The sequence below is a fragment of the Lithobates pipiens genome, unplaced genomic scaffold (genome assembly GCF_037356315.1).
Source record: "Lithobates pipiens isolate NorthernLeopardFrog02 unplaced genomic scaffold, aLitPip1_a1.2 Scaffold_6, whole genome shotgun sequence".
NCBI classification, from domain to species: Eukaryota; Metazoa; Chordata; class Amphibia; order Anura; family Ranidae; genus Lithobates; species Lithobates pipiens.
The window spans coordinates 74,130-94,904 of NW_027507881.1; the positions used below are offsets into that span (position 1 = coordinate 74,130).

A 20,775-nucleotide genomic window follows, 5' to 3' on the forward strand; every position below is an offset into this window, starting at 1 on the left:
TTGAGAGGCATATTTTGGGTAATGTTTTAGAGCGAAATTTGGGAGTTAGACCAGCTGCTAGCATCAACTCCATTTTATCTCTCATTTGGTGAAATCGTGCTCGACTCCAGCGTAAACTCTTTTCATCTAGTTTGGCTCCAGGAATAGATTTAGGGTCTCTCCTATTTTGTTTGCTTATAGTTAGGAATTCCTTTTCTAGTTTATCTACTTCTACTTTATGAGCTTGTCTGATTTGGGATGAGATCTGGATGAGTTTCCCTCTGATAGTAGCTTTATGGGCCACCTAAAGAGTTTTGGGATTTTCCCCTTCCGTTGGCCTTTTCAATTTCAATAGTTCTTACCAGTTCAATAAGTGGTGATTCATTAAGCCTCCAGTGACTTTTTCCTATAGGGCCCAGGGGTCTTTGTAGAAGAAGAAAAACTATAATGTGGGGGACCTAGTGAGGGACCTAGTTTCTGGAGCATGTACTCAAAGAATTTTGCTTGGCCTTGATTGGGTGCATAGTAAGAAACAAAGGAGTAAAGCTGACCATCCAGTATTCCTTTGATCAGGATGAATCTACCTTCCTGGTCCTTATGTTCCAGTTGAAGTGTCAATTTGGATTGTGCGAGAATAGAATTGTTACACCTTTTGTTTTATCTTCCGCATTAGCTTGGAAGAAGGTGGGAAATTAAGGACGGATGCATTCAGGGTTGTATGATCTTGGAAAGTGTGTTTCCTAAAGCAGGATCACATCAATTTTATGGTTGTGGTAGTATTGAAAAGTTTTTTTGTCTTTTGACCTGTGAGTTCAATTCTTGCGCATTATGGGACACTATTCTTAAGGAAGGAGTCTGTGTGTCAGTTTCAGCCATGGAGCAGATTGGGGAGGGGGAACACAATTGAAATACAGTCACTTACCTGTAGGACTCAGGAAAGGGAGTCTGAGTCTGACAAATAACCCAGATGTCTGAAATACAAGGAAGATGATTTGAGATATTCTGTAAGGACATCTAAAAGAAGTAACATAAAGAGAAAGGTGAAGCAAATACACCTTCTATCTAGCTATCTCTTGAGGGGAGATGGGACCTCGTCCCAACAATCCCTCCAACAGTTTTGACAAGTCTTCTTCTGTCAGAGAAGAAGTGTCCCTGTCCAGGGGAGAGTGGTAAACTATGTCTGCTGGTCAGGTAGAGGCATCAGTACTCTGTTCCAACAGCAGCATCCTGGTTTTATATCTAACATAAGGTGATGGAAATGAATACTAACACTTTATATTAATAACACAACACAACTAGTATAATTGCAATAATATAGCCCTTAAAGGGGCACAAATTTTTTGGGTCAATAGGAAGTCTTATGGAAGTAAGAGTGGGGAAGCTAAAATATGGGCGGGTTTAAGGGGATAGGCGGATAATAAAGTGGGATGGATTGGGAGGCTAGGGATATTCTCCTGACAGTAATTCAGATTGTCACCTCATTGGGAATATGCTGATTCCTAATTATACATTAGGTGTCCCAGTTGGGTCGAACCCGAATGGTTGGTTATCTTTTTTTTTGTTTTCAAAAAAGTTTATTAAAGCGATAAACAGAAAACAATGTCAGCAAAAAGGATCAGATGACACATATATCACAAAAAGTTGGATGACAAGATTATAAAAAACTGGTAAACAGACCATATGACTCTAGGGACCATACAGTGAAAACAAACATTGGTATAGTTCTTGCAACAAACCAAAGATTGTTAGAGAGTGAAAAAGAAAATAATCAATGATCTGACATTCATATATGTAATTTATAAGAAAAGAAAATGCTAAGAAAGAAAAGAGAAAAGACTAGAAAATAAAATCAAATAACAAAAAGAAAGAACATGAAGTGTGATAATTTTTGTAATCGGAATAGGAACCAAGGATTCCACTTTAGGTCGTATATATGGGTCGTGTCATGCAGTGTATGGAAAATCTTTTCAGATAGCATCACATGATCCGTGCATGAGAGAACCTGAGATAATGGGACCGACGGGGACTTCCAGTGTAGTGCTATGGTCCATAACATAGAGACACAGATAGAATGAACTAGCCTTACTAGGAATTTAGGGGTGTCAGACGGGATCTGGAAGAGAAGACAGTGTTGATAAGTTAGGGACAATGCACGGCCAGCGAGTTTGTCTATTATTTTCAACACCTCCAGCCAAACTGGATGAATCGACTCACATTCCCAAAAAATGTGGACAAAGGTGCCCAGGTGATTGCATCCTCTAAAACAGCTAGGGGATGTATGGACATAAATTTTGTGCAAACGTACCGGGGTGTAGTACCATCTGGTAATTACTTTAATGGCAGTTTCCCTAATTGTTAAGGATCTGGTGCATTTACACATATTATTCCATCCCTCCTCCCAATCTATGACATTGGTTCCCAGTTCCAGCTCCCGTTCCCATTGTGATCTATAATTCAGAGTCTGGACGTCTGTAAGTCCCTCAAGAGCTTTGTATATCAGGGAAATCAGCCCTTTTTGGCGTGGGAAGTTAAAGCATAAATCCTCAAAAATGGTAAGATGGACTGGGGACCGGAGTCTGTAGCGGGAGAGGAAGAAGTGACGGATTTGCAGGTATCTAAAATATTCTCCATCAGGGAGTTGGTGCTGGGTCTGTAACACTAAGAAAGGGGTGAAACCAGAACCCGTCACAAAGTCCTTCAACTGGGTAAGTTTACATTGAACCCATAATCGGAAAGTCTCAGGATGGAAATACGCTGGGGGGAGAACCTAGGTTCGCCCAGGAAAGAGGCACCCATAAAGCTCCCAGAAGCAAGGTTGTATTTGTTTTTGTAGCGGTGCCATAATAGTAAACTATCCGCAACTATATTATTAAGTGTACGTAATGGTGAGTGAGGTTGATGTGTTGACCACAAAAGGCCAGGGAGATAAAAGGGTGTTATCGAATCACTCTCAAATCGTACCCAAGGTACTCTTGAGTTAAGGATCAACCACTGTGCTTGTTGCGTGAATCTGCAAGCAAGATAATACAACCAAATTTAGGGAACCCCTAGGCCTCCACTTCTCATAGATCTGTATAAGACTCCCTTGGCAAACCTAGGCGACCTATCACTCCAAATAAATGTATTAAAATGGGACTGGAGGTTGAGGAGAAAGGATTTAGAAAGTATGACTGGTAGGGAGCGAAACAGATATAATAGCCTGGGGAGGATGACCATTTTGAAGGCTGTGATTCTCCCTATAAAGGGAATGTCTAAAGGAAGCCAGCTCTTAAACTTATTTTTTAGTTTCGTAATCAGTGGGGGATAATTGACACTAAAGAGGTCACGAAAGTCTCCGGGCAGTCCCACTCCCAAGTAGGGTATGTGTGAAGTGGCCCACGTAAAGGAGTAATTTTGTTTAATAAGGGCCAAGTCAGTGGGAGAAAAACCCACAGGAAGGGCAACAGATTTGGAGACATTGATAGAGTGACCAGAGACCTTCGCAAAACTCGACAGCGCCGTAAAAAGGTTGGGGAGCGAAACATGGGGATTGGTTATGAACATCAAAACGTCATCTGCATACATGCAAAATTTGTACATTTCATCACCCTTAGTGTAACCAGTAATATCAGGATTTCTCAAAAGGGCAATCGCAAGGGGTTCGAGGGCTAAAGCAAAAATTAAGGGGGAAAGGGGGCAACCTTGTCTAGTGCCTCTACCTATTGGGAAAAATTCAGAGCAACAACCAAGGAGCTTAATACGGGTCGTAGGGTTACAGTAAAGGGCCTGGAAACCCACAAGGAACTCCCCATGAAAGCCCATGCGTGGCAGAAGAGCGTTGATATAATCCCATGTGACGCTATCAAACGCCTTTTGTATGTCTAGGCTTAGCAAAAGAAGCTTGCGAGAAAATAGGTTAGCATCTTGGATGATATCAGTCGCTAAGCGAATATTGTCAGTAATTAAGCAATGTGGAATGAACCCTGATTGGAAGGGAGATATCAAGGAGGGGATAAACTTTGCCAGTCTGTCAGCTAAAACTCTGCTAAATATTTTAATATCATTATTCATAACCGAGATAGGCCTAAAATTTTGGGGCAGATTATGATTCTTATTTGGTTTTGGGATTAGTGACATATTGGCCAACAACATTTCCTCAGGGAAGCGATTGCCAAGTAGGACTGAGTTAAAGAGGTGAACCATTCTAGGGGCCAGGATCGTGGAGTATTTTTTGTAATATAGGGCCGAAAAGCCATCAGGGCCCGGGGCAGAGCCTGTTTTTAGTGATTTGATCACACCTAAGATTTAAGGTATTGTGATAGGGGCGTTAAGTTCGTCTAGTTGTGAGGTGGAAAGAGTCAGGACGGGGATGTCATGGAGCCATGTTAAGTCCTCCGGGGAAGGGGGAGTGTGGGGAGATGCTAAGAGTTTGGTGTAAAGTTGCTCGAAGATTTTGAGTACTTCTTTGGGGTGTGAGGACACTAATCCGTTCTTATTAGAGAGCCTATATAAATGAGGGGGGCGAATCGAGTTTGACAACCGTCTTGCAAAAATTGTCGATGCTGAGTTATTAAATAGTAAATATCGGGCCTTAGTCCAACGGAGAGCCTTTTCAACCTTAGATGATAAGAGGGAGTCCAGTTCTAAACGCTTTTGTTCAATAGAGTGCCTTGTGGAATCTAAGTGTAACAGAGATGTATTTTTATATAAATTATCGAGCTCCTTGGTTAACTCCACTATTCTAAGTCTGTTAGTTCTGTTACGGGCCGCAGAAATACTAATAATTTTCCCTCTGATGACGGCTTTATGCGCCGTCCAGAGAATTGAGGGCTGTATATCTGGTTGGGCATTAAGAGAAAAATATTCCTCCATAGATTGAGCTAATTGGGAATCTACCGCGGAGTCCGAGAGAATGGATTCATTCAATCTCCAGGAGTGGAGTGTAGGGGCAAGTCTAATGAACCCCGTGGTGAAGGAAGTAACCTGATGGTCAGACCACACACAGGGATGGATGGAGGCGTCTAAAGAATTGGCAAGTATGATTGGAGATGTGTATATGTAGTCCAATCTCGCATAACTGCTGTGAGGATGGGAGAAAAAGGTGAATTCCCTACAACCCACATTATGTGCCCTCCAGGTGTCAGTGAGTTGAAGATCCTGTAAGCCACCGGTGAGAGATTTTGGGAATGCTCTAGAGGCAACCGTAGTCGATGAGCGGTCCAAGGTGGCGTTAGCTACTGAGTTAAAATCTCCACCTATGATCAGATGGGGGGGAGTGGTATTGTGCTAGTTTCTCAAAAAATGACCTAAAGAAGGTGGCCGGACTGTCATTGGGTGCATAAACACTAGCAATAGTAAGTTCCCTATTGTGAACAATCCCTTTCACAATCATATAACGACTTTCAGGATCCCTGAACAATTGCTTAACCTCCATCGGGAGGGAGGAGTGGAGGAGTATGGCGGCACCCCTGGTCTTGGATGAGTGGAGAGAATAAAAGGCTTGAGGGAAATTTTTATGGAAAAATTTGGGATGGGAAGAGCGGGAGAAATGTGTTTCTTGGAGTAGGAGAATTTTAGCTCCAAGTTGTTTATAAAAGGCAAAGGCTTTACGCCGTTTGGAGGGGGAGTTAAATCCTTTAACGTTGTGCGAAATACATGTTATTGCCATGGCATGTGAGGTAACGTGTAAATAATTGGGGGTTCAGATCTGATGAAGGGGGGGGGAAGGGAGTAATAATCAAACACTCATACCTTAAATCCAAAATCATCAGGGGGGCCTCCACACCCCTCCCTAAGGTCCATAGGGATAGGGGACCGACCAGTAACACTGAGGGTAGAAATAGATCACAGAACCGGAACATGGAATAAACACATACTGTAGTAGAATCATAAGATTTGAAAAATGATCGACCAACGTGCAAAAGAACAAGAAAACATAGAAAAATAAAACTAACACTTGAAAAAACGAACCCAGCCTCTAACATAGACTTGGGGATCAACATTATTGACAGATGTGGTTACCTGTGGGAGAGAGTTCCCACACCAGAGAAAAAGTAATATACCGAGACAACCAGGTCTCGTATCCAGTAGGGTTGCGCAATGGTAGATATCACCCACCAGAGAAGCAACCAACTACTGGGAGGGGGAGCCATGACACAGCTCCTAGGGACATGCAGGAACCCAGAGGAGTGAGCAAAAAAAAAACGCTGAAAAAAAAAAAAATTAAGATGCATAAGAAAAAAGAAAAAAAAGAGTATCTCTTGAAAAAAACAGAGTGTGATTGTCCTCTGGGGAGTCTATGCTAACTGCATAAAAAACCTTGAGATGAGCCGGAGTAAGGAACAGTTAACGAGGCTATCTTCCACACGGTCTCCAACATCATACCGGATCCTCCGTCTATCCCTCCTGGTCGGGGGTGTTTGCCAGATAGGTGTAGCTCTGGGAGTGGAGGGCAGCCTGCGAATCGCAGCGGCATCCAAAAGGCCAATTTTTACCAGGATCTCTTGTCCTTACAAGACAGTGGTGGCGGAGTAAGTCGTGCCATTATGGGGGATCACTAGGTGAAACGGGAATCCCCACCGGTATCTGATACGGGCTGTTTGCAATACAGTGGTGATCTCCTTCAGGCCTCTTCTCCTCTCCAAGGTTGCCGGAGCAATATCTGGGAAAATCTGGATATAATGGTCATCAAGGGTTATCCTCTGCTTGTTGCGGGCGGCTCTCAATATTTCTTCCTTAACTAGAAAGTCCTTAATGCAAAGGATAACATCCCTAGGGGGCTTGTCCTCTGGAGGTTTGGGACGAAGAGCTCTGTGAATACGATCGCATTTGAACATGTTCGAATCATAGTCAGGGAGAAGGGATTTAAACAATCTAATCACCACAGGAATGAGCTCAGACTCAGGAATTCCACGGAGGCGCAGATTATTGCGCCTATTTCTGTTGTCAAGGTCTTCGATCTGTGTCTGAATCAACTTAAATGAAGAGGATAGTGCTTCATGCTCCCGGCTAAGATCACTATGAGCAATAGCTAACTCATCATGTTTAGTCTCTAACCTCTCCGTTCTGGCTCCCAGGACAGAGATTTCCTGTGACAGGTTTTATGCAGTTCCGATTGGAATTTAGATGCCAGCCTGTTGTACATGGTTTCCAAGCTGTCCTCTAGATCCGCTTTAGAGAGGGAACCAGGGTACTCACAGTTAGTTGTGGGAGTGAAAGAGGGTGGACGCGGCGGACGCAGAGAGGTGGCGGGACCCGGGGAGAGACTTCTCCTGTCGGTGCCATCTTGCGCCAGGCTGGACTGTTCCTATGAGCAGAGAAGGTACTGCGTGAGGGTTTTTTGAGCAATGCCCCGTGCTTTTTTTTTCTTCGCCGGCATGCACCAAGGTTCCACGGCTTGAGGGGTGATAAAGAAGATGCAATTTGCGGTGTTTATGGCCCTCGGGGTTAAGCCGAAGTCCCGGACGGAGCGGAGCTAAGAACTCAAGCGACCATCCTGCTCAGAGCCGCGCATGCGCCCCCATGGTTGGTTATCTTGAGGACCCTTGTGTCCCTCCTGCCTCCCCTTCTGAAAAATGACCTAGGGGAAAGTCAATTTCAGAGATGTCAAGGCTTTGCAGCATATATGTATGGATAGGCTATTCTGTGTTACTGGAGCGGATTCCATTGTGTGGTCTGTCCTGTTTAAAATGGTCAGAATTTGCCCTTGTCCTCAAGGTTGATTGGGGGATACATAAAAGCACCAGAACAATAAATCAACAGTGTAAATAGGATGTATTAAAGAGTCCAAGGCAGATGTGATGCCTCAATAGACCCTTGAGCAAAAAACAATTCCCCCTCCTTCCTCTGAATAGGGGGAAAAAACAGAGAAAAGAGGGGGAATCCAAGCCCTCTAAAGGGTCCAAACTGGGATCTTTCCAAAAACAAAGGACCCAGAGAAAAAATAGGCTCATCGAGCCGTAATAGTCACTCAATGTCCATCAAGTCAGGTACTTGCAGACTCCTTGATCTCTTGGTTTTGGGTTTCTGCCATACTGGGGTGAGAGGGCTCCTGGGCATCTGTCATTTAGAGGTTCCGGCGATGAGTCCAGCTAGAGTGGGCGATGGTGTCTGAGTGATGAGTCCCAGGTGGAGGAAGAGTTTTTCTCTATTTTGAAGTTTGATGAAAGTATACAATTTATGCTTGTAGAAAAATGTGAGATTAAATGGGAATAACCACCAATATTTAATGTCCTTTTGAGCAAGAACTGAGAGTAGCGGTTTTAGCAATCTTCTTTTTTGAATTGTAGATGGGGACAAGTCTGTGAAGATTTAGATAGGATGATCCTAGATCTTAAGATTTTTTGCAGAGCAAGCCAGCTGCAGGACTTCCCCCTTAAACTCATAGTAGTGAGATTTCACCACTATGTCTCTCAGGAGAACGTCTGAATGGGAGGGTCATAGAGCTCTACGAGCCCTGTCCAGTTCCAATCTGTAGGAGGGGATATTAGGAATGAGGCCCTGAATGAGTGAGCGCACTGCAGCATGCACATCCATAACAGTTTCTGGGAGTCCCCTGATCCTGAAATTATATCTGCGTGACCTATTCTCCAGGTCATCTATCTTGGAGATGGCCGTCTCAAGTTGGTCTTGAAGATCCTGTATTCGATCAGTGTTTTGATTTGTTCTGGCTATTGTGGTATCCAGGTGTATTTTAATTATTTCTATGTGGGATCCTAAGGTCTGGAGTTCCGCCTTAATGTCCCCTCTAATTTTAGTGGCAATTTGTGATAGTCCAATGTTCAACATGTCTGAAAACCTGGAGAACATATCAGCCATATTAGTGGGTAGTGCAGTCTGGGGTGTGTGATGGGCTTCCATCAGTATGGAGTTTTCTTCCATAGGGGATAACAGGATATCCTCCATTGTGTGTCTTATTAAGGATTCTGTAGATGCTGGTGAGGCAGTCCCTAGTTGGTGGGATCCCCATGGTGCTCCTGGGATAGGGCTGAATTGCAGGGAATCCAGGGCTGTGTGTAATTACCCTGTATATCCTGTGTCAGGTGCTGGGTCGTGGCCGCCATCTTGGATCCCTGAGGAGAATCCACAGCTCGGGATATCTGTGCCGTAATGGACCTACAAACTGGTCTTGCTGACATGGGGCAATGCCCGCATTGTTGTCCCTCCGGGGCTGCTATTTTCATGGGTGACACTGCCGGTTGTGTGCTCGTATGGGTGCTGATCTGTCAAAGTAGAGCGGAACTCCCAGTCTAAGCAGTCATAATAGGAGCCTACCAATTCATTCTATTCTATCCCAAGTTTCTCAAGTTTCTTATTACAAACTGAATGAATCAAAGTCCTTGACTCTAAACCTGCACACGCCCTTGGATTCACAAAATGCTCTGACTAAAATTTGCCCATTTAGTTGGGCTAAACAATCCAACCCATCCCAGGCATTAATCTCATTAATCTCACCCCTTCTACTACCCAACTATTCGCTTGTAATCAACCACAAACCACTATTACAGTCCTTATCCAAGGACCTTCTGTCTTTTCACTCCTTTGGCATGTAAAAAAATTGGCAAATCACAGTAGTCAAAATGCCAACACTCCCTAAGCTGCTATAATATCTGTTCAGGACTCTTCCTATCAAACTTCCCTCTAAATCCTTATACAGTGATCTAAGAAAAATAAATCAATATGTTTGGGAATTTAAAGATCCTAGTTGCTCCTCTCACCTCCTAAATTGACATCCGAAAAGAGGTAAACAGGTCTGCCTCATGTACATCTTTATTACAAAGCCACATTGCTCAACCAGGTGTATTTCTGGTGGCACCCAACCAAGGAAAAAAACGAGGTCGCTGATGGAACCTCCATCGTTTCATCCCACGTAACCTCCTCCTGAGCTCTATATATACGCTTAATACCATGCCAAGAACCATCCATGACTTAAAGCATCCCTTGAGGCTTGGATCTCACTACTGACATACACATTCCCAGAGCTCAGGTCACTAGCTCTACCTGTTGATATCCTTAAAGCTATAATACTTATGTAAAAATCCTTCACCACTGGTATTTAACACCCTTGAATCTTTCTAAAATTTACCCCAACACCTCGCCCCATTGCTGGTGCCAAAGCAGGGAACAGGGATCACTATTACATATCACGAGGTCCTGAAAATTCCTAATATGCTATTGGAATATTTTTAAACTGATAGCAAGGGGTGGTGGGTAAAGTGTCAAATCCAGACCCAAATCTGGCTTTACTCCACATAGGCATGAAAGACTTCCTTTTTAAATCCAGGACTATCACTATTCATATAATTCATGCAGCAAAATTAGCCATTACTAGGCTGTGGAAAACACCCAAAACATCTCCTATATCCGGGGCAGTCGCAGAACTCTAACTCCTAACTTTACAGTGTTATGCTGATGGCTCATCCAAAACCAGAGTGCATTATGTTTTTGTTTATATGATATTAGACTGGTACATTGCTTACCCATACCCTATATCTGCTGCATAATCGGCCCTCTGTCATGAGTTCACACTCTCGTTCTTAACCTGATACAAGACCATATCCCATATACTTTTTTTTTTATTGTTGCATGCCTAATACTTGTGTCTTGTGGCATTGTATGTACCACTCTCTAAGCTGTGAACTCATTCACTAACCATGCTTCGTGTTTCTATTCAAAATTCAATAAAAATGACTTAACCACTTTAATACCGGCCACATTTGCCCCTTCCTGCCCAGGACAATTTTCAGCTTTCAGTGCTGTCACACTTTGAATGACAATTATGCGGTCATACAACACTGTACCTAAACTAAATTTTTATTATTTCCTTCCTACAAATAGAGAATTCTTTTGTTGGTATTTGATCACCTCTGTGGTTTTTATTTTTTGATAAACAAACTAAAAAAGACCAAAATGTTTGAAAAAAACGTTTTTCTTAGTTTTTTGTCATAAAATTTTGTTTTCCCCTTCACTGACGGGCACTGATGAGGTGGCACTGATGGGCACTGATGAGTAGCCACTGATATGTAGAATTGATGGTCACTGATAGGCGGCACTGATATGTAGCACTGATGGGCACCAATAAGCGGCACTGATATGCAGCACTGATGGGCACTGATAGGCAGCATTGGGCACTGACAGGCAGCACTGATGGGCACTGACAGGTGGCTGTGAAGGGCATTGACAGGCAGCACCGATTGGCACTGATAGGTGATCTGATTGGCACTGATGGGCACTGAGGCAGCACTGTTGGACACTGATGAGGTGGCACTGATGGACACTGGTGAGGAGGCACTGATATGTAGAATTGATGGTCCCTGATAGGCGGCACTAATATGTAGCACTGATGGGCACCAATAAGTGGCACTGATATGCAGCACTTATGGGCACTGATATGCAGCACTTGGCATTGACAGGCGGCACTGATGGGCACTGACAGGTGGCTGTGATGGGCACTGACAGGCAGCACTGATTGGCACTGATAGGTGGCACTGATGGGCAGCACTGATGATGAGGTACTGATGTATTACTAACAGGTGATACTGCTGGGCACTGATTGGCACTGTGGTGGGCTATGATTGGCACAGTGGTGGGTTCTGATTGGCACTGGGATGGGCACTAATTGGCACTGGGGTGGGCACTTGAAGGGTTTTTTATTGGGGGAACGCTGGGCACTGATTGGTAGTGTTTTTTCACCAGCTGAGGGGGCTGTGCTGATTATAAGCACAGACCCCCCCCCCCCCCCCTGACAGGGAGAGCCGCCAACAGGCTCTGATCGACTCTCCCTGTCAGCGCGAACTGAGGAATGCCATTTACCGGCACTTCCTGGTTCACGCTGTGATCAGCTGTGATTGGTCACAGCTGATCACCTGGTAAGAAGCCTCTGACAGAGGCTTTTTATCACGATTGGAGATGCGGGGTGTCAGACTGACACGCCGCACAGGCAATCGCCGCGCTGCACACCCCCCTGCTGGACGTCATATGACGCCCAGTCAGGATAACAGAACCACTTGTTAATAAATGGGGGCAGGCAGAATAATTGGCAAGCCAAACGCTGGATATCAAAATGATAGCCGTGTAGTGCATCTACACGGCTGCCATTTTGATATCCAGCATTTGGCGATTTATCTCAGACCTTCAGTAAGTATGAGGTCTGTTTTTGACCTCTCTTGCCAATTATTCCGCCTGCCCCCATTTATTAACAACATACATTTACTGATATTATTTACATTGCAGATACAACATTCATGCATCCGCCCCTGAAGAAGGGAGCACGGTCTCGCGAAATGCATAGGGCTCTATTGATGCTTGTTTTATGCCAGTACATGCTGGGTATTATTGATGTCTGCATTATGTTTACATATTTTCTGTCCATATGTATGTACATTTTTATTGTGTATGTGTATTTACTGACCCAGCAACTTTTACGTTTTATTGTTGCTCATGGATGTATAATATTTGTAATAAATCTTTGTATATTTTTCACATGTGTTGTGCACATTGGCTATTATGCCGGGTAACTCACAATCATTGTTGTTGCCGCTCTGTTACACAACATTTTGAAACAAATACATTGATTTTGTCTCAGTGTTTGTTGTGGACATTGACTAAACCACCTCTTACCTCATTTAAAGTCCCAGGGCTATTTTTCTTGTTTTTTGTGCATTATTAGGGATGGAGGTGTCAGAGGGGTCACACCAGACCTTAATCTCCCTACTTTCCAAAAAGAGGTAATTTGTTGGATATTTGTATTGTCCTGGCATTTTAGAGCCTCAAGAAATGAGATGAGACCGTCAGTACATTAGGATTGATCGATTTTTAGATATACGGTATATACCATAGTTTGTAGACTCTATAAAAGGGATGGCGAACCTTGGCACCCCAGATGTTTTGGAACTACATTTCCCATGATGCTCATGCACTCTGCAGTATAGTGAAGCATCATGGGAAATGTAGTTCCAAAACATCTGGTGTGCCAAGGTTCACCATCACTGCTCTATAACTTTCCTACAGGCTAAATAATATACACTGATTTGGGTTATTTTTACAATGCAGTAGAATACATCTGGCCTAAATTTATAAAGAGAGGTTATTTTTTGCAAAGGTTTTGATGCCCCATAAACACAAGCGGATTTTCCATCGGAAAAATCTTGGATGTTTTTTTAGACGGAATTCCACTCAAGCTTGACTTGCATACACACCGTCACACAAAAGTTCTCTGAACTTTCGACCGTCAAGAACGCGGTGACGTACAACACTAAGACGAGCCGAGAAAATGAAGTTCAATGCTTCCGAGCATGCGGAAAATTATTTCTACAGACGATCGGAATTTCCAATCGGAACTTTTTTCCGACCGAAAAATAGAGAACCTGCTCTCCATCTTTTGCTGGTGGAAATTCCACCAGCAAAAGTCCGATGGAGCGTACACATGGTTGGAATTTCCGATCAAAAGCTCTCATCTGACTTTTGTTGGCAGGATTTACGATCGCGTGTACGGGGCTTAAGAAAACATTTTTTTTTTTTCAAGATTTTTATTTATTTTTTCCTTTATTTTTCAAAAATAAAAAACCCAGTGGTGATGAAATACCACCAAAAGAAAGCTCTATTAGTTTCAAAAAATGAACACCCCAAATGAATGAAAGCCCCAAATATTGACCCCGAATGGATCTCAAACCTGGAGATTTCACTGTGAACACATGGTAGAGGCAAACATGAGCCTCATTTGTATTTGTAGCACCTAGTGTCTATAGCTTCATGTGCTTTATGGAAAAAAAAATATTAATATTTGATTTCAGGTTCTGGTATCTCGATGCTCAGATCCCTGTTTACCTGGCAGCAGAAAAAAGTTTGGATCTTCAATGCATAAATGCTGCTATGAGTGTGTCCCGTGTTCAGAAGGAGAGATCTCCAACATTTCCGGTAGAGTTTGTATTTGTTAGTAAGTTATTGTTGGACTGGGCAGAAGTTACCGATGTAGTTAAAGTGTATGTGAAGGAACAGACATATGAAGTACACGCTGCAATGTGTGCACATTTCCCCATGTTTTATCCTTTTAAAGACCTGCAAACACTAAAAGATACCCATTGATTCTGCCTCCATTGATAATTCCTCTGGTGAGCTAACAGACAGGAGTTTTTGAACTGAAATCACAAGAAATGGTGTCAGCGCTTCTCATTTTTTTTTCTGATAACATCAAAAGGTATTTTTTGCACATTATTTTTAAAGTTGACCTCTCATAGCTCTACAAGTCTGCATGAATCAGTTCCTAAAATTTACAGCAATAGTATTGTTTTGTTTTATTCCCCCTAAAGTTCCACATTTATCATAAACAAGTCATCCTTGAGCTCCAGGCAATGACTTTGCTTTGATTGGGGTGTTTGTACTGTTGGTAATTGGTGAGGGGGTGCACTGGATACCTTCACTGCCATTGTGCTATTGCTGGGTGTCCAATGTGTCCCTATACATTTAACCACTTCCCGACCGGCGCACAACGATGTATGTCGGCAGAATGGCACGGGAAGGCAAACTGGCATACAGGTACGTCCAGTTGAATTTGCCGCCCTGCCATCAAGACCCCCCGTGAGTCCGGTCGTGGGTTCCGTGGACTCGATCGCTGTGGGGATACCCGCGATCGTCTCATGGGGGAAGGAGAACGGGGAGAAGCCATTGTAAACAGCATCTCCCCGTTCTGCCTAGCAACAAGTGACACTGATCTCTGCTTCCTGTGATTGGAGCAGAGATCAGTGTTCACTAACACACAGCCCAGCCCCCCACAATTAGTAACACGTCCCTAGGACACACCTAACCCCTACACGGCCACCCCCTGGATAACCCCTTCACTGCCAGTGTCATTTACACAGGAATCAGTGCATTTGTATAGCAATGACAATGGTCCCAAAATTTTGTCAAAAAATGTGTCCGCCATAATGTCGCAGTCACAATAAAAATCACCGATCGCCGCCATTACTAGTAAAAAAATAATTATTAATAAAAATTCCATAAAACTATCCCCAATTTTGTAAACTCTATAACTTTTGCGCAAACCAATCAATACTCGCTTATTGCGATTTTTTTACCAAAAATATGTCGAAGAATAAGTATCGGCCTAAACTGAGGAAAAAAAATATTTTTTTATATATTTTTGGGGGATTTTTATTATAGCAAACGTAGTAAGTAAAAAAAATAAAAATAATGCGTTTTTTTCAAAATTTACGCTCTTTTTTTGTCTATAGCGCAAAAAATAAAACCCGCAGGAGTGATCAAATACCACAGAAAGAAACCTCTATTTGTGGGAAAAAACGGACGTAAATTTTTGCTTGGGAGCCACGTCGCGCGACCACGCAATTGTCAGTTAAAGCGACGCAGTGCCGAAACGCAAAAAGTGGTCTGGTCATTGGCCTGCAAAATGGCCTGCAAAATGGTCCGGTCTGAAAGTGGTTAAGGAGGTGTGGACTCCCTCCAGGCATACATGTCCTAATCTATCCATTACTACATATCTGCTCCAACTTTGGAGACTCTCCAAATGTATATAGTTAGGACTGCAGTACATTAGGGTGTCGTGACGTGGCCTCTGTAGCTTTTCCATATATTTGCAAATGTGTGCAAACTTAACCCCTTTTCTTAACAGTAACTTTTAGACAGGACAATTTGGTTTGTTGCAGGTTGGATAGTAAGTGAGCTGGGAATTTTTGTTTGTTGTTTTTTGACATGGGTCATCCTTCCATGTGCTCCTTGCTGCAAGAGCCAGTTATAGGTTGGGGTGGTTGTCCTTTGTTTAGCCTGGGGGTCCTAGATGATGTCATTGACCAAATACAACCATGACCATGTTTGGTCAATAGCCGTTCCCGGGATCCTCAGTTGCATTTTTTGCATTCTGCCAGCAGGGGATGAGGGCAAACATGAGTTTAAATATGAGTTTGACCCCAAATCTCATCCCTAATTCTATACATCTCAATCATGGTTGACACGTTATGAACAAAAGCAAACTGTTTCTTCTAACTTTTTTTAATTAAGGTCTTATTTCACTTAAAAGGAAATTACAATCATTTTGGATTCATCCTTTTTAGGTTTCTATGTTTTATAAGCAGATGTGATTTATATCAACCATAACTTTATAGCAATTTATCTAATCTTGAGTGGGTCCCCCTTTTGCCACCCAAACAGACCCTTTAGCCACCAAAACAGCCCAGACTCATTGAGACATGGACTCCACTAGACCTCTGAAGGTATGTTGTGGTGGTATCCTGAACCAAGCCATAAACAGCAGATACTTTAAGTCCTGTAAGTTGTGAGGTGGGGTCTCCATTGCTTGGTCTTGTTTTTTTGACACATCACACAGATGCTTGATTGGATTGAGATGTGGGACATTTGGGGCCAAGTCAACACCTGAAACTCGTTGTGTTCCTCAGCCCATTTTTGAGCCATTTTTACAGTGTGACATGGCACATTATCCTGCTTAAAGAGGCCACTGCTATCAGAGAACCCCATTTACATGAAGGGATGCACCTGGTCAGCAACAACGTTTAAGTAGGTGATATGTGCCAAGTAACGTCAAGCAATGCACATGTACCTTACCATCAAAAAATAGCCTTAATTGGTCAAAAGGAATCAAAAAATACATGCCACAGCAGAACGGACAGAAGAGCTGACACGTTTCACACTAACAATCACAGCTATGATTAAGCACTGTTTGTTAGTGTGAAACATGTCAGTCTTCTGTCTGTTCTGCTGTGGCATGTTTTTTTTATTCTTTTTAACGAATAAATGCTATTTTTTGGAGAGTGGCTGTCCAGAACTTTTCTCAAATTTCATTGCTATATGCATTGCCAGCACCCGTGGCTTCCAAACTAGAGGAGAGGTTCATTCCAATCTGACCTTCCTGGAGCGGTGACATCCCTTTATCAAAATCAAGGGTGTTCTTGAAACCGTGCATCGATCTGATTTGCGTAGATATGTTACTTAGTTGCTAATTGCCTTACTCCCTGATGTGGCTCCATCTGAATTCATAATTGACAGAATACACCATCTACCGAAACCGTCCCGCTTACCAGATCACATGGCTAGGAATGTTATCCTACGTATTCATTTCTACAATTTAAAGGTGCCGCTTCTGCCTAAAACCCAGGAGCTGTCACCATTAATGGCGTCTTATGCAGACCTTAAGTTCTTCCCTGATCTGTCACAATACATTATGCAAAAGCAAAAAACTATCAACCAAACTCTAATGCCACGTACACGCCACCAGACTTTTTGACAGCAAAGGTCCAACGGAATGAGTCCATCGGACAATTCGATCGTGTGTGGGCTCCATCGGACCTTTGTTTGCCAAAAATCTGGCGGACTTTAGAAATAGAACATGTTTTAAATGTTTCCACCGGAACTCCGCCGGACCGAGAAATCCATTTGTGCGTATGCTAGTCCGACGGACAAAAACCAATGCTAGGGCAGCTATTGGCTACTGGCTATGAACTTAATTATTCTAGTGCGGTCATACGTCATTACGTTCGAATCCATCGGATTTTGGTGTGATTGTGTGTGGCCAAGTCCGTTCATTTGGAAAGTCCGTCAGAACTCCGTCGAAAGTCCGTCGGAAAGACCGTCCGACCTAGTCCCTCGAAAAGTCCAGTCGTGTGTACGCGGCATAAGGCACTAAGAAACCACCATATCAACTACAAGTGAGGGATGCCCTGCTAAAATTCTCATTTAATAAAGATGATTCCACTAATGTAATTGACTTTTTGTTCAAAGGACTCTGTTAAAAGATTGGAACATCGTACCTAATGTACCTTTCTCTTTCAATACAGCTAAACACCCGGATAAACTGGATCCTGGATGGCGCTCATAGATCTGCTCCAAGACGGTGATAAGCCCGCCAATTCTACAACTTACCATCAGTTTACACATCATTTCCTGGCTACACCAATGCCTTGATTAGCTAGACTTACCTTTTTTCTTCTAAGTGGCACAGGGCTGTGCACAAATCATAATGATCTACTCTCTTACATGTGTGTTGGCCTGTTGGTCCACTGTTATGCTATTTAAAAAAAAAAGCAGCATGGCGCTTTCTACCCAGGAACTAACTATGACCCTCCCTTGGATCTCCAAAGTCTTATGCCCCATACACACGGTCGGACATTCCGACCACAAAATCTGTCGGATTTTTTCCGACCGATTTTGGCCAAAACTTGTGTTGCATACACATGGTTGCACAAAGTTGTCAGAAAATCTGATCGTTCAGAACGAGGTGGCGTCAAACACGTACGTCGGGACTATAAACGGGCAAGTAGCCAATAGCTTTCGTCTCTAATGCCGCGTACACACGACCGGACTTTTCGAGGGACTAGGTCCGACAGACTTTCGACGGAGTTCTGACAGAGTTCTGACAGAGTTCTGACGGACTTTCTGAATGAACGGACTTGGTCACACACAATCACACCAAAGTCCGACGGATTCGAACGTGATGACGTACGACTGGACTAGAATAAGGAAGTTCATAGCCAGTAGCCAATAGCTGCCCTAGCGTCAGTTTTTGTCTGTCGGACTAGCATACACACGAGCGGATTTCTCGGTAGGAACTGGGTCCGGCGGAATTCCGGCGGAAAAATTTGAAACATGTTCCATTTCTAAAATCTGTCGGATTTTTGCAAATCAAAAGTCCGCTGCAGCCCACACACGATCGAATGGTCTGCCGGAATTGTTCTGTCGGACCTTTGATGTTGAAAAGTCCGGTCGTGTGTACGCAGCATTAGTTTATTCTGAGCATGTGTGTCACTTTGTCTGTCGGAATTGTCTACCCACAATCGGAATTTATGCGATCGGATTTTGTCATCAGAAAATTTTAGATCCTGCTCTCAAACTTTGTGCGTCGGAAAATCCGATGGAAAAAGTCAGATGGAGCCCACACAGATTTTCCGACAACATGATCCGATCGCACATTTTCCGTTGGAGCTTAAGAATGTGTAGTCTCTCCATTATTTTTCACATCAGCTGTCATAATGGCCATGCCTCATGAGTATCAACTTTCTGTACATAAATGGCAAAGGAATAAATCATCCTGCTAAAAGGGCGTCCTTATGGAGAGAGGCTGAAATTTATAAATGTAACATGCTGAGGTCCAACAAACCCACCTCCACCAGACATCATCTCGCATATGTTTTCATAAAGCCCTTCCACATATTTCTACTGCCAACATGATGGCGAAGAAAAGAGGTGTTCTGACCGCTATAAAAGTCTATGTCTCCTTTAATTGACATGAGCAAATCTCAGACCCTGCAGGACGGTATCTTATTCTTCTTATTCTACATTCACCACCCATCCAATCAGACTAAACTGTTTAACCTGAAAAAAATTTAGTCTGTATTTTGTCACCTTATATGACTTGTAGGACGATGGAACAATGCTCCATCAGTCTGAAACTGATATAGATAATTATTAGATCTTCCAAAATTGTCTGTGTCCCTACACCAGGCTCTAAGTGCCCCATTCTCTTTGGAAGAAATACATAAAACTGTTAATTCCCTGTCAACAAATCCCCCGGCCCAGATGTCCTCACCTTGAGAATATTGCAAGCAATTTAACCATGTACTGGCACCCCATCTCCAGAAGGTGTATGTCGCTGCTGCTGCTCCTTCCTTTCGGAAATGTTGGTAGTCTTAATAATCACATTACCAAAGCCAAGGCGAGAGCCTGACAAACCACAACATGTCCATCTTATATCTCTTCTCAACAATGGTTTGAAACTTTATTTTGAGCTTTTAGCTTCCACATTAGTCAATAACTTACCAGATTTGATACATCCTGACCAAACTGGGGTTGCCAGAGGGAGATAAAACTTCAACAACACTTATCAATATCACTCATCTTGTGGCCCACTCTAAAGCACCTTCTCTGCTCCTAGCCTTGGATTCAGAAAAAGAGTTTGACAAATGCACTGGACATATCTGGCAAAGGTCCTCACAAAATTTGGGATCACTGGGCTTTTCTTTTCAGCCATAATGGCGCTTTCTTCATCATCATCAGCCCAAACATTGTTTGTAGACAATGTAATTTTAATGCTAACTGATAGGGATGAGATTGATGTTCGGGTCAAACATCGGGTGTTTACGCCCCGTTCGTCGAAAAGCAAACTTTATGGGGTGTTTGTGGCAAATTCGAAAGCCATGGAACACCATTTAAAAGTCTATGGAGATTAACATGAAAAATCTAAAGTGCTCATTTTAAAGTGGTTGCAAACCCTTACAAACCACTTTGACCTACAGGTAAGCCTAGATTAAGGATTACCTGTAGGTCCAAGAAATATCTCCTAAACCTATATGGTTTAGGAGATATTTACCTGAAGACAGCCACCGCTGTCTACGGCACATGCACCGTAGACAGCGTCGTGCAGGCGCACTGGGCAAGCCGCAGATCGCGGTGATATGCCGCGAGTGTCGGCTCCCGTGCGCATGCGCGGGAGTGACATCATCGCTGCTCCGGCGAATCACAGCGCCGGAGCAGCGAGACCCACCAAGAAGATGGACGCTTGGAACTACAGGGGACAGCGGTGACTTCGCTGGCTCCTGTGTCAGGTAAGTGACACATAATGGACTACTATGCGATGCATAGTAGTCCATTATGCTTTACCTTTTCAGGGAGACAAAGAGGAAGTAAACCCTAACAATAACTTGCATATTTTTATTTTTTTATTTTTTAATAAAAGACTTGTCCCAAGCTGTTTCCTGTCTTTTTACCATTTTTGACACTACAATGTACCCCATTACCAATTCACATGGGGGGCAGGATCTGGGGGTCTCCTTGTTAAAGGGGGCTTCCAGATTCCGATAA

The 20,775-nt window shown here is 43.2% G+C and overlaps 1 protein-coding gene across 1 annotated transcript in view; it reads left to right on the forward strand.

The window, feature by feature from the left end:
• Positions 1 to 20,775, forward strand: part of LOC143958237 (vomeronasal type-2 receptor 116-like) — a gene marked incomplete at its 5' end in the record, with an annotated part of 86,218 nt that overhangs the window by 55,954 nt on the left and 9,489 nt on the right. Inside the window, one exon of the mRNA XM_077467754.1 lies at positions 13,749 to 13,872. Within this exon, the coding sequence (XP_077323880.1) occupies positions 13,749 to 13,872 (124 nt within the window). The remainder of the gene's footprint in view (positions 1 to 13,748; positions 13,873 to 20,775) is intronic.